This window comes from Nicotiana sylvestris, chromosome 7, assembly GCF_000393655.2.
Source record: "Nicotiana sylvestris chromosome 7, ASM39365v2, whole genome shotgun sequence".
In the NCBI taxonomy this organism is placed as follows: Eukaryota; Viridiplantae; Streptophyta; class Magnoliopsida; order Solanales; family Solanaceae; genus Nicotiana; species Nicotiana sylvestris.
Window position 1 is genome coordinate 1,881,242 of NC_091063.1, and position 12,559 is coordinate 1,893,800.

General features: G+C 38.3%; 1 protein-coding gene across 2 annotated transcripts; it reads left to right on the plus strand.

Annotated features, from left to right (window-relative positions):
- The first annotated feature begins 7,902 nt into the window (after nucleotides 1-7,902).
- On the plus strand, nucleotides 7,903-12,202 carry LOC104229003 (protein NDL1-like). Of its 2 annotated transcripts, none has more exons than XM_009781568.2 (11): nucleotides 7,903-8,187; nucleotides 9,555-9,654; nucleotides 9,804-9,901; nucleotides 10,026-10,114; nucleotides 10,326-10,386; nucleotides 10,473-10,559; nucleotides 10,646-10,723; nucleotides 10,813-10,869; nucleotides 11,008-11,063; nucleotides 11,160-11,295; nucleotides 11,647-12,202. In XM_009781568.2, exons 1-11 carry the CDS (start codon nucleotides 8,119-8,121, stop codon nucleotides 11,881-11,883), a joined length of 1,068 nt encoding a protein of 355 aa, XP_009779870.1. In that variant the 5' UTR covers nucleotides 7,903-8,118; the 3' UTR covers nucleotides 11,884-12,202. The 2 variants fall into 2 exon arrangements, with proteins under 2 accessions (XP_009779870.1, XP_009779871.1); XM_009781569.2 differs by having other exon boundaries at nucleotides 7,950-8,187; nucleotides 9,555-9,658.
- Nucleotides 12,203-12,559: the final 357 nt, after the last annotated feature.

The window sequence follows — 12,559 nt, forward strand, 5'->3', positions numbered from 1 at the left end:
ATAGCAATATTCGCCGAGCCCGCCTTTGCTTCATACTCCGATGGAAGATGAAAATAAGAAGCAACGCCTATTCGAATGATCGCACAAAAGCAAAGGATCAAAAGGCACTACGATAGGAGGACCAACCTCCGACATTTCAGAGTCGGGGACTTAGTTCTACGTAAAGTCACCCCCGATACCACTGCTAAGGTATGATTTTATCCTTTTGTCCATTTGAGTTTGAAGCTAACTCATTACAGATCTTGGATCGACAACATATAATCTTGGAGGCATCATTTTCTACACAAAGTCCCTAGGTTTTAATGCATGCGTTGCACTTTTTTTCTCTTAGACCGGATTTTGTCCCAAATGGGCTTTACCGGCAAGGTTTTTAATGAGGCAACAATTATGTGCTACCTAAGGAAAACTCAACAGTATTCAAGGCTTATTTTCAATCAACCTCGAATATGGGGGGCATCACCCTCGGAGGCTATATTTTTGAAAAATACTTCACGCCTAAGAGGGCCTCAATAGGAGAACTTTGTAATGGGCCAAACGATCAAATGAACCATGTCCATGTAGAATAGTCAAGCCTCGGTGGAAAAACATGTATGCATATATCGACTATTTGAAGAAGCATTCTGGTTATATCAAAAACACTTTGTATCTCAAAAAAGTTTACTATCATACAATCTCTACACTTACAATCCTACGGGAAGCGGCTCAAGGGCCAAAGCACCCCGGAATACTCGGGGATTGTCACTGAAAGTCAATACAATCGAGTCATCGAAAACTCGGACTTTTAAGACCTCAAAGAGGCACCCCCTCAAAACAAAGATCTAGGCCAATATACTCGGGGACTAGCTTTTCGAACAAATTCGGAAAAGTTATTGGGAAACAAGTCCAAATGATGTACCCAAAGGCTATGGCCACACTGAAGACTACAGTCATATAAAGGCTATGTCCAAAATAACGCGGCTCGGAGACGTCCGACTTTCACTATAAATTAAAGGCCTTCAACTATTGCAAAGCCGATTAAATCAGGTTACCCTCGGCAAAAATAAAATATGAAGGGTATCGATAAATTCAGCCCCCAAAAAATTTGAGGGAGTCAATAAATCCAACCCTCAATTAATTCAAGGGCTTCGATAACATCGGCCTTTAGAAATACCCCAAGAGGTATTCAATTATGTTTACAAAAACAAATAGCCAATAAGGTTTTGGTACGTCGACCCTTCAAAAAAACCCAATGGGTACAAAAAACACATGCTATGACATAACTAAATTTTCACTAAGTCTTTTAGCCAAAATGAGGGAAAACTTACATAGCCATTTTAAAGGCCGAAACGGCCCAACTTAAAAAGCATAAGGGCCAATTTTAAAAGAGCCTAATGGTCGATATATAAGAGCCCAAGGGCCAACTTTGAAAGGCTTAAGGGCCAAAAACTTATGGTTCGAGACTCTGCTCTCATTTCGATCCAGAATAAGCTCACATCGGATCGGTTTAAACTTAGCTCGAAGATTATCATACTTATCGATAAAGATCTAAGGGTTTTTAATACCCCAAACCAATCCTCGGACTAATCATTCAAACGAAGTCTTCCATAAATAAAGGCAATGTTAAATCCAGCACAAACCGAAAATGAGATCCCCTCGTATTTCTAAAAAATGATAATAGGAGATATTTACACAAGGGAGGCTTACAAAGAAACAAAATAGAGTAACCTAAAACTACTTCGGGGTCGCATCTTTGGCAGCTGCACCTTCAAGAGTCACATCTTCGAGAACAACATCCTCGGGGACTTCATCTCCGTCTCCTTCACTCTTAGAGCCACTGGCTGAATCATCCTCATCGAAAAGCAAAGCGGCAGCCTCTTCTTCCAAAATCTTTGCCGTTTCAATATCGGTTGAAAGATTGAAGCAGCGAGCATGTACCTCCTTGAGGGTTATCCTCCGAAATTGTCGCCTAGCATATTCAAGTGTACTTGATAACTTAGCCTCTGCCGCAGAAGAGATCTCCTTTTCCCGAACATTAGCTGCTTCGGCATCGGCTCGATACGAAGTCATGATTGCCTCAGCATAAGATTTGGCCTTGGCCAGCTCAGAAGCAGATCTGGCTTTAAGCTCCTCGATCTCGAGGCCAGCTAGGCTCTCTTCCTTCACACCTCGAAGCTGGCGTTCGAGTGAAGCTAGATGCTCTCTTAGAGTTTCCTTCTCAGAGGCGAGATTGTCCATACCTTGTCTCTACCCCAGTGTCTCGGCCTCTTTCATCTTAAGCTCCTCTCGACGCTGCGTCTCCAAGTCGGCCTTCTGATGAAACTGCAAAATTAAAAGTGTCAGTCGCCAAAACAAACTAGTGCATAACAAACCCTCGAGAGTTGTATTACCTTCTCAACATACTCGACCCGTCCTTGGAATGCCTACATCAACTCAACTCGTAGATCATAGATCTCCATCTATTTCTTAGCATAGAGGTTTTTGACAACGTCCATCTCCTCCAAAATCATCTTAAGCTCATCCTCGCATCGAGCAAGTTAGGTTCGGGACTTGGAAAATGCCCTTTTATGGAGCACCACAACCTTCATAAAATGGAAGGAAAGATAGTTTCAAAACAGCTAAAACAAAGGTGCAGGCATAAAAAAAAGAAAACTCACTTGTTTAAAGAGTCTACGAGCCTCATCAAAAATGAAAGAAACATCTGGGTCGGGGCCATCTTCAAGCCCTGCGAGACATTTTTGAAAGATGTCATGCACTTCATGGCTTGCTTTCACTTCAAATGATCTCATATTCTAAGCCTCTCGGATTTGTCCCTCGGAGAACTCGGGGCCAAGAGGTGAATCATCCACGTTGATTACCTCAAGTGATCCACTCAGGGCGTTCTCCTTTATTTGAAGAGGCTCGAGATTAGGTCGTTCGGCCTCGCCCTCCAAATGGCCTCCTAGGTGAGGTATCTTCTTTCTGCATGATTGTTCGGGAACTTTATTTGAACTCCCTTCGAAGATTTCTTCGGCTCTGGAATGTGCTACATCAACCATCATCGGCTCGATGGGCTTTGAAGTGCCGTCATTTTTTCTTTCACGGGTTACCAGCAGGAAGTCGTCTTCTTCTTCTTCCTCCTGATCCCGAAGGCGTTAGGCTGTTTCTGGAGATAAGGTTGATGTATCGGCCTTAGGCCTTTGATCCACGCTCTTCTTTGGCTTCGGGGGATTTTCAGATGACTCTCTTCTTCTTTCTTTAGAATACTTCAGAATCTCTGCTTCATCAGTCGAGGCCAGCCACAAATCAACGGCATCTCTAAGTCCTACATGAAACCGAGGTAAGTATCCCATGACAGAAGCACAAGAAAACAAACAAGAGAACTCACCATGGTTTTTGGCCTCCCATCGACCCTTGGCTAGATCTCGCTAGCAACGCTCCAAATAAGAGGAGGCGAAGGCCAGCTTTTGGACCCAACCCTCTAGGTCCGGGACCCCACCAGGAAACCAAGTCGCGGCTACACCATCGTAAAGGGGTTAGACCAATGAAAATTATAAAGCCGGGGAAAAGAAAAGAAAGCAGGGTATAAACCTGTTGCGTACTCACGTTTCATGTTCCACTCCTCGGGGAACGACATCCAATCAGCAGGAATTAGATCAGAGGTCCTAACTCGGACGAATTGGCTCATCCACCCACGGTCTTTGTCCTCATCGATACTAGAGAAGAGAGATTTTAAGGATCGGTGTTGCAATTTTATCATACCCCCACCATAAAGTTGGGGATTGTACAGTCTGATTAGATGATCAAGGGTAAAAGATATCCCCTCAACTTGGCTCGAAAAGAACCTGATTAAGTGAACGATTCACCAAAAGGAGGGGTAGATCTGGCCAAGCGTCACTTGGTATCATTGGCAAAAGTCAAGAATAACTGGATCTAAGGGACCCTGAGCCGGAATTACAGGACCCAACGTAAATGGGTAGGTATGTACGCTCAAGTACCCTGCTTTATATGTAGTGATATCCTTATCGGAGGAAGGAATCTCTATTTCTTTATTATCCCACTTGCAATCCTCTTTTACCTGCCCGAGCTCGGCCTTGGTCACCAAACAAACATATCGAGACATGGGCTCGCATCGGCTAGGTGTCGATGCAGGTTTCTCGATTTTGAAATCGGACGTTATTTCATATGGCGGGGGAATGCACTCCTCAATACGAGGAGGCACTACCGGTTTACTCTTGGTCGATCGAGAAGATGAAGAAACTTTGTCTTTTTGGGAAATTGATTTAAAGGTTTTAGACATCGCAATGCGGAAGCTCCAAGAAAATGAAGAGTGTTGATAGTGAAGAGAAGGGAGAGTTCAAGGAAATTGAAAAAGGCTAATAAGACTATGAGAACAATATGAGAATATTTTGTAAGGTTGTGAAACTTGTCTATTTATAGAGGTCATTTAAGCATGCTGGGGAAGCCAAAAGGCCGACCGTCGGCCGCATCCAATTAATAATTTTGGGAATCGCACAAAAAGTAACTTTTCAGTCGCTTCAACCGCTCATGTTACGATATTGGCATCAGGACCAAGGCATCAAAGATTAATTCGTCAAAAATCATATAGGGCATCCTATAAGTCGAGTTCGAGCAGAGTATCCACTCGATTACTAAGCCTAAGGGCTATCCAAGTTTGAGGAATTTCTCACTCAAAAACTATGAAAAGGCCTAAGGGTTATCCTTATTATAAGTTTGAGCAAATGCCGCTCGACTGCAAAAGCCCAAGGGCTACCCGAGTTGGAGAAATTTCTCACTCAGGGACTGCAAAAAAGATCTAAGGATTAACTTCATCTCGAGATCTTGCTCTCACCTAACCCGGGCTCGGGAATCATGATGTTCCGAGTTCACATTTAAGTTCAGCTCGAGGATTAACGAGAACCTCGAGGGGTATTATATTGATCCATTAAAAATCTAAGGGTTTATTATATCCTAAGCTCGGTATTTGGGCTAATCATTGAAATCATATAATCGAGTCTTTTACGAATAAAGATAGAATAAAATTCAACATGGACCGAAAGGGATACAAAAGGATCCTTTTACACTTCCAAGAAATGATTACAAAGTATAACTACGGCACCCACGAAGGATACTTACACAGGAACAAAGAAGCAAAAAACAAAAGCCAAATAACCTAATCCACTTTTACGACCACGACCTCAAGAGCATCATCTTCGAAATTCCTCTTCCAGGGGACACCGTTTATGATCTTTGGAAATATTTGTATAGGGCAGAAGGCCCTTGATAAATGTAATTATATCTCCAGCGGCCGAGATTGAGCAATCCGTTAAAGTTTCAAGCCACAATACATTAAGAAAGAGCAAGCAAAAGGAAAAAACCAAAAGGAGTTGCAAGATGCATGAGCAACAATTCAAGAATGTTCATCCTCGGAACTCTGTTCCGGTATGGGATGCAAAAGTTAGTAGATGATAGTCCCACCTCATTACATCGAAAGCAAAAGGACTGAAGCGCTACACCAGGTTGAAGTTAAGAGAGATGAGCAGCAACGTAAAGTTCGCATATCTTCTGATTCGGGAAGGATTTGGTGCTCTTCTCTTGTTGTCTCGAGCCGAAGCTTTGAAAAAGGAAACCTTGGCGTAACTGGTAAAGTTGCTCCATGTGACCTTGTGGTCACAAATTTCAACTATAGAAATAGGTGATTAGAGGAAGAGGTAAAAAAAGGAGAGGACTAAAAGTAGATGAAGAAGGAATAAGTGTAGTTTTTATTCAGACAAGTAGCCTTTTATTTATAGAAAGTCGACGATTGGACCAGCAACGCAAGTGGCCGACAAAAGCTGAAATGTATTTGATGTTTTGGTGAAGCATGCTGACATGACATTTCCGATCACTTCAAGCGCCTACGTCACGAGCATGACGTCATCACGAGAGATTCGGGAAAATCGAGGTTTAAATCGTTTCTTATCATCTTATTCTAATAAACGCGGGGACTATCTGTATACGGTAAAAATCGAAAAGCTCGATTTTGAGACTTGATTACACTCCGAGCCCGAGTTCGAGAAGCTCGAAGTAAGAATCAAGCCATACTCGGATAAGCGCACCTCGAGAAGCAAATCGGGGATCCGTCATGATCTGCCTCGAGGGTAGTACAATTTTGAGGACACTCAAGAAAGAGCAAAAATTTCTCAAGGACACGTGGATCAGGTTATAAATTATTGGATAAGATTTGTATGAAATAGTACAAGTCCATACTAGGATGTTATACAGTTGTACCAATAGGATTCTTTACCATAATTGGAAATGTACCATATTAGGATTTTTTCCTACTATATAAAGGGGACTCCAATCATTTGTAAGGATCATCTTATTCACTTGCAATAGAACATTACACTATGTTTTTCTTGTTTAATATGCTTAATAATTGTTCTTCAGTTTTATTGTCTTTACTTTGTTGTTCATACTTTATTGCTCTTAGCTCACCTCGAGGCCCTCGAGATAATCGAGCTTGAGATCCTCATTGCTCTAACAACACTGGTTTGGTTCATCAATTCTTCTTACTTAAACTTAATATTATTTGTACATTCACTAGTATTGGAATAAATTACATATCTTTAAAAGCACAAATCATATTTAATTGTTACTCACAATTTTTCTAGGTAAACATTATCATACTCCTAAATATTAGCAATTCATTTATAAAAGGAGATTTAGAGTATTTAATATCGTTTCATAAGTAGATACATATTTCAAATTAGGAAAAATGTAATCACCAAAATTTTAGGTAAGTTTGTCCTAAAAAATAAAATAAAAATTAAATTATAATTATATCCAACATAAAATTTATTTTTAAGGGTAAAAAGAGGCTAACAACATTTCGCTAAAGGGTTCTGTGCTTTTAATATAATATAGTAAATAGATAGAAATTTAATTAATATAATATATATAAATGATATAATTTATAAAATGTAAAATTTCAATAAATTTAAAGTCCTAAATATTAGGAATATGTACATAAACACATAATCCTAAACCCAAAAGAAGGTAAAAGTGCTTGAGATTTTTACCAATAAAATAAAATTTTCCTGAACCTAAAAGCAGGTGAAAGTGGACGAAAAGTTTACCTGAAATATTTATAAAGAATTATTTAAATTTTCACCTAACAAAATTATAAAAAATTAATCTTTTTCTTGTAAAGAACTAATGGGTTAATTTCCTTTGAAAAAGTATTCCTACACCTAAATTAAATTCTCAATTTTTCATAACTTATAACAAAACAAATAACTCCTAAGCCTAAAAGGAACTGAAATTGCTCAAAACTTTTAGCTAGATTACCTAATTTATTAGAATTAATTATAGAAGTATATGATAAACAAAAGTACCCCAAGACGTAAAAGTGATTCAGAGTTGATGTAAACGACTATTTTGAAACACTTTACATATTATTTAGATTTTTCTTCTGCAAATTTATTATGTCACATATAGTTTAAATAAGGAAGAATCTAATATACAAAAGCTAATTGATCTCAAAATCCTAAATATTTAGAAAATATTAAATAATTATTCATTATACTAATATTAGAGAAATAAATAAATAATTATTTTGTCTAATGTGAAATTTAATTTTAAAAGATAAAAAAAGCGAACGATATTTCCCTAACGGTTTTCGTACTTTTAATAATATAAATATAAATAGGTAATGAAATTAATATATGGAACAAAAGCATTAACAAAAAAAGAAAAAAACGAGCACAACGACGTAATATGAAGTAGTCCGCAATAAGGTGGCATATGCGCATATATAGAGAAAGGAATTTGGTAATGCCAAGCTGTCGGTCGTAAACTGCGGTTAAAATATGACCACAGTCAATGGTTAAGGCCTGAGAGGCGTCGGTGGAGGTTAAGTTAAGCCACTGATTGAAAATCTTCAGAAATAAAAATGAACCGTCAGATAAATAAATATGGGGAAACCAAAATAAGGAAAGTGGAGAGAGGAGAGAGAGCAAAAGAGAAGAGTAGAGAAGAAAAGGATTGAAGAGAGAAAGAATCGCTTGTTGTATAAGGAATACCCATTTTTACATATATGCGTTGAAAGAGAGAAAGAGTTCAAGAAAAGTGAGGCTTCTTGGGCTTTTCTTTTAACCTTCAAACGCAGATAAGCTGGGTGTAATGGCAGATTCTAATTCAAGTGCCGATTCTGTTGCCATTGACGTTGAGACCATTTATCTCGGCGGAAAGGTTTTATTTTTTCCTTCATTTTTACCCTTTGACCCCTACGACTACGATATATCTGTCTGCCTTATGCATTGGCTTATTTAAATTTCTCTGTGAACGAGCATTGTGCTGTTTTTCTTCTTTGAAATCATTTATGGGCATTGATAATGCCTTTTGGCTTTTCATATGTGCAATTTTCCATTTTATTTTTGCAAAGACAACTTTTTTAAATGTTGTTTAATGTAGATTATTGGATTTTGATACGTCGATATAAAATGTGCAATGTTTCTGGTACAAGAAGCTTAACGCTTGAAGTATCCGTCACATGTGGAGATTCTCTATTCTCTGCGGTGAATTTTTTTGTTTGACCGCTGCATTTATTTCTTATCAGGCTCATAAAACACACCAATTATTTTTTGTTTTTCCATTTTCCCCCTTTTCCCCCTATTCGGTTAGCCACTGAGGGCTGAATAGTTTGTATTGGTGGTGAAGGGACGTGAGTAATTGAATTCCTTAAATAAAAGTTTAGAGCCATTATCATTTCCTTGGTTACAGAAGAGCGCAAAAGAATTGGATTTTGAATGGTATTCATCTTCTTGTCTTGTGTTAATTGTTGCAGGCTCATTCTACAATTGCCAATTAGCTTTTTCTTCTGACTGTTTAGCTGTATTGATTGCTTATAATTTCATTCCTCTGTTGGAGATCAAATGGAGTGTTTTTGAATAATGTTGATGACTCCAGGATACTCGTTTAGTGCTTTTTTTTGGGTTTTATGTGAGTGTTAGATTGTATCTTTTCAATCCTCTGTTTTTTTTACTTCTACTTCTTGTATTCAATTGGTTGAGACTTACCTATCATCTTGTAGTGACATTTGTGACTCCGGTCACTTGCAAACACAGCTTGCCTTTTACTTTGTCTATCCATTTTATTATTTATGTAACGACTCATGTTGCGTAACATATGAGTCTATTTTTCTCTTCTTTGTTGTTGTCTTTGATTCCATCCTTTTCTTCTTATCTCCCTTCAAGAGCTGGTAATAATCCAAAATCTTTTTTTTCCTTGTTTGACGTTATCGTTTAATGTATAGTGAGCCGATCACATAGGTACACTCATTCCACATAGTTAAGGGGGAAATTACTTTAAAAATAGGATAGAAAGCTTTGTGGGTTGGGGGGGGGGGACAGTGTCTTTTACTCGAGGTGAGTGATATTGTATTAGAAAAGTGATTTAAATAAAGCAAACTCATTCTGATTTACAAAATCATAGTACAGATTAATAGAGCTTTTCCTGCTAACTATAAACTTGGAGAAATTAGTATTCTGTAAATAATGGATGTCTATGGATATTTGTTATCTTGATTTATCGAACTTAAATAAAGAAACACTATTCAGGAGCACGTCGTACGGACTAGCTGTGGCCCTGTGTCTGTTATAGTTTATGGAGACCAAGAGAAGCCAGCACTGATAACATATTCAGATTTAGCTCTAAATCGTAAGTGAGTAGTTTGCGTTCTTGAGTTCCATATCTACCATTTTCAGTATTCTATTCATGTGCTTTGAGGTCGTTTATATATCATTGCTTGTTTGTTGATCTTTGTCCGCGGGCTTATGCTGTTTTGCTTTCAAACATGCATTTTGCAGATATGTCATGTTTCCAGGGATTATTCTTCTGTCCGGAAGCAGCTTCATTGCTGCTCCATAACTTTTGCATTTACCACATAAGTCCTCCGGGGCATGAGGTTCGTGAATTAGCCAGCTTGTTTTCTTTCATGCAATCTTACTGGGTTTTTGGCTCCGTTTATCAAGTTCTATTAGAAACAATTCAACTTATCTCCATTACTCACACCACAAGAGTTCTCGCAGTTGGGAGCTGCAGCAATTTGTCCAGAGGATCCTGCACCTTCAGTAGATGATTTGGCTGATCAGATAGTCGAGGTTCTTAACTATTTTGGGTAATTCTCGAGCTTTATTTACTCTATATATTTTACTCATGATTATACAAAGACTGAAAAAGCTGTTTCCTTTCTTTTAGTAACTTGTTTGAACTTTGAAACCTGTTTTCTGCTTTTTGTGAACCCTTTCTTGATAACTTCTGTATAAGCAATGAATCATCTGGGAAAAAAGAGGAAATTTTTTTAAGCTATATATTCTTGCTGTTTTCAGGCTGCGGTCAGTTATGTGTATGGGAGTAACGGCTGGTGCTTATATACTCACGTTATTCGCGGTAAGTTTCTTCCTGAAAAATGCCCATGGGATACTCCTCTTAGTGGTGCGATCATATATTTCACTAACATGTATTTTAAATTGCAGATAAAACATAGGGAGCGTGTTCTTGGTTTGATTCTTGTTTCCCCTCTGTGCAGAGCACCTTCTTGGAGTGAATGGTTTTATAATAAGGTACCATTTCGTATCTTTCTTTTACCTTTTTCTCAAGTGAGAAGAAAATATGCTCTATGGAATTTGAGATAATTGTTAATCCGCAGGTCATGTCGAATTTACTTTACTTCTATGGAATGTGTAGTCTGCTGAAAGACTTTTTACTATACCGTTACTTCAGCAAGGTACCTGTTGTGTCCTATTTTTTTCCTTCATGTCTATTGTTTTTTCTGACTGATCAGATTGAATAAGGAGGTTGCTTTAATTGTATCAGGAGGTCCGTGGCAGCGCAGAAGTTCCAGAATCAGATATAGCTCAAGCATGCAGAAGAGTAAGTGCCTTTTCTCTGGTAGTTATTTGCAGAAGTTCGTCAATTTGATTGTTCTTCTACTTTTTTGTTTGATTATTGGTTTGCAGATATTAATTTTTGTCAAACTCTTGTATTTGTTTTTAAAAAATATATTTTCAGTTGCTAGATGAGAGGCAGAGCATAAACATTTTACGGTTTCTTCAAGCTATTGACGGGTAGGAAGCTTGATCTCACTGCATATAAAATATAGATAGCAATGTGTTGCTTTCACAAAATTAGACCTCGCTAAGCTTGGTTTTGTGAATGAGCAGGAGACCCGATATCACACAAGGATTGAAAAAGCTACAATGTCGAACTCTCATCTTTGTCGGGGATAGTTCTCCTTTCCATTCCGATTCTCTCCACATGACCGCCAAGTTGGACAGAAGATTCAGTGCCTTAGTGGAGGTATGCTTTCAGTTTAATGTGTAATGACACACTATTTCCATGTAGTGGTATTCCTTTTCAGGTTAAAAGTTATATAGGATTAGGCCGGTTGGGCAAGAAGCTGTTTGTAGTATACCTGAATAAAATGATGTGTGCACGTTCATATAAGCTTCCGAAATATCCTGATTGAAGTTATGTGTACTTATTTAAATGCTCTACTATTTTAAATGTTGATGTATTAGTTGGCATTATGCATTGGATCTTGTGTAGAGTTGTAGATCCTATGTGTAATAGTACTTTGAGTGAATGCTCAATTAATATAGGGAATGGTGTTGTTCACGAAAGATATGGGGTTGTGATTGGATTTTGCAGGTACAGGATTGTGGATCAATGGTGACAGAAGAGCAGCCACATGCAATGCTGATACCAATGGAGTATTTCCTCATGGGATATGGACTCTACAGACCAAACCAGCTTAGTGGCAGCCCAAGGAGTCCTCTAACTCCATCTTGTATAGCTCCCGAGCTTCTCTCTCCGGAGAGCATGGGCTTAAAACTGAAACCTATCAAGACCCGGATTGAATCCAAGGTCCCGGGTACACGCCGATAATTCTGGATTCAGTTCAATTTAACTCGTGTATATTGAAAGTCCCTATAAGTTTAATTGTTCATGTTGGGGTTTTTGTTTTTGGGGCTTTTGCTGTAATTGGAAGGTGAGAAGGGTAGGTATATACATATATATGAGGTGTAGATAGGAAGTTGAAATTCTTTAATGGACATAGGGAGGGGATTCATTCATTTGTAGGCAGAGAAAGGACATTAATCATGTTCCCACTTTCAGTTGTATTTGTAAACCGGAAAAGAGACGTTTATTTATGAACATGACAAATGGTGAATAAGACAGCAATTGAGCTGGTCGTTATTAATTATTGTAGATTTTAATTTCATAAATGTATATCCTCCCAACTCCACACTTCGGCCAAGGCTGAAAACATAAATTACTCCCACCATCTTCAGTTGACGTGGCAAAGTTTGAATGGAATGGTATTTAAGAAAGTAACGAAGACTTCGAAAATTGTTGTTTAAGTTTACAGGTGAGTATACTCCTTTTGAAAAGCCAAAATGTAAAAAAGACATAATGTAACTCTAATTTTAGGTTTAGTCAATTAAGGATTTGACTTGCGTATAGGATAATGGTGTTTGTGAGAGTCTCAGACGCAATTAGTGTGGATTTAAACTTCACCACTCGCGCTTTCTCTTCTATGTCTGTTGTCTCTCCCTTTAAA

What these genes read in the sequence shown, in the direction of transcription:
- LOC104229003 (XM_009781568.2), top strand. Translation starts at nt 8,119, where the DNA reads ATGGCAGATTCTAATTCAAGTGCCGATTCTGTTGCCATTGACGTTGAG. An exon ending in CCATTTATCTCGGCGGAAAG is followed by an intron (nt 8,188 to 9,554) that starts GTTTTATTTTTT and finishes AACACTATTCAG; the next exon opens with GAGCACGTCGTACGGACTAG. An exon ending in GATTCAGTGCCTTAGTGGAG is followed by an intron (nt 11,296 to 11,646) that starts GTATGCTTTCAG and finishes TGGATTTTGCAG; the next exon opens with GTACAGGATTGTGGATCAAT.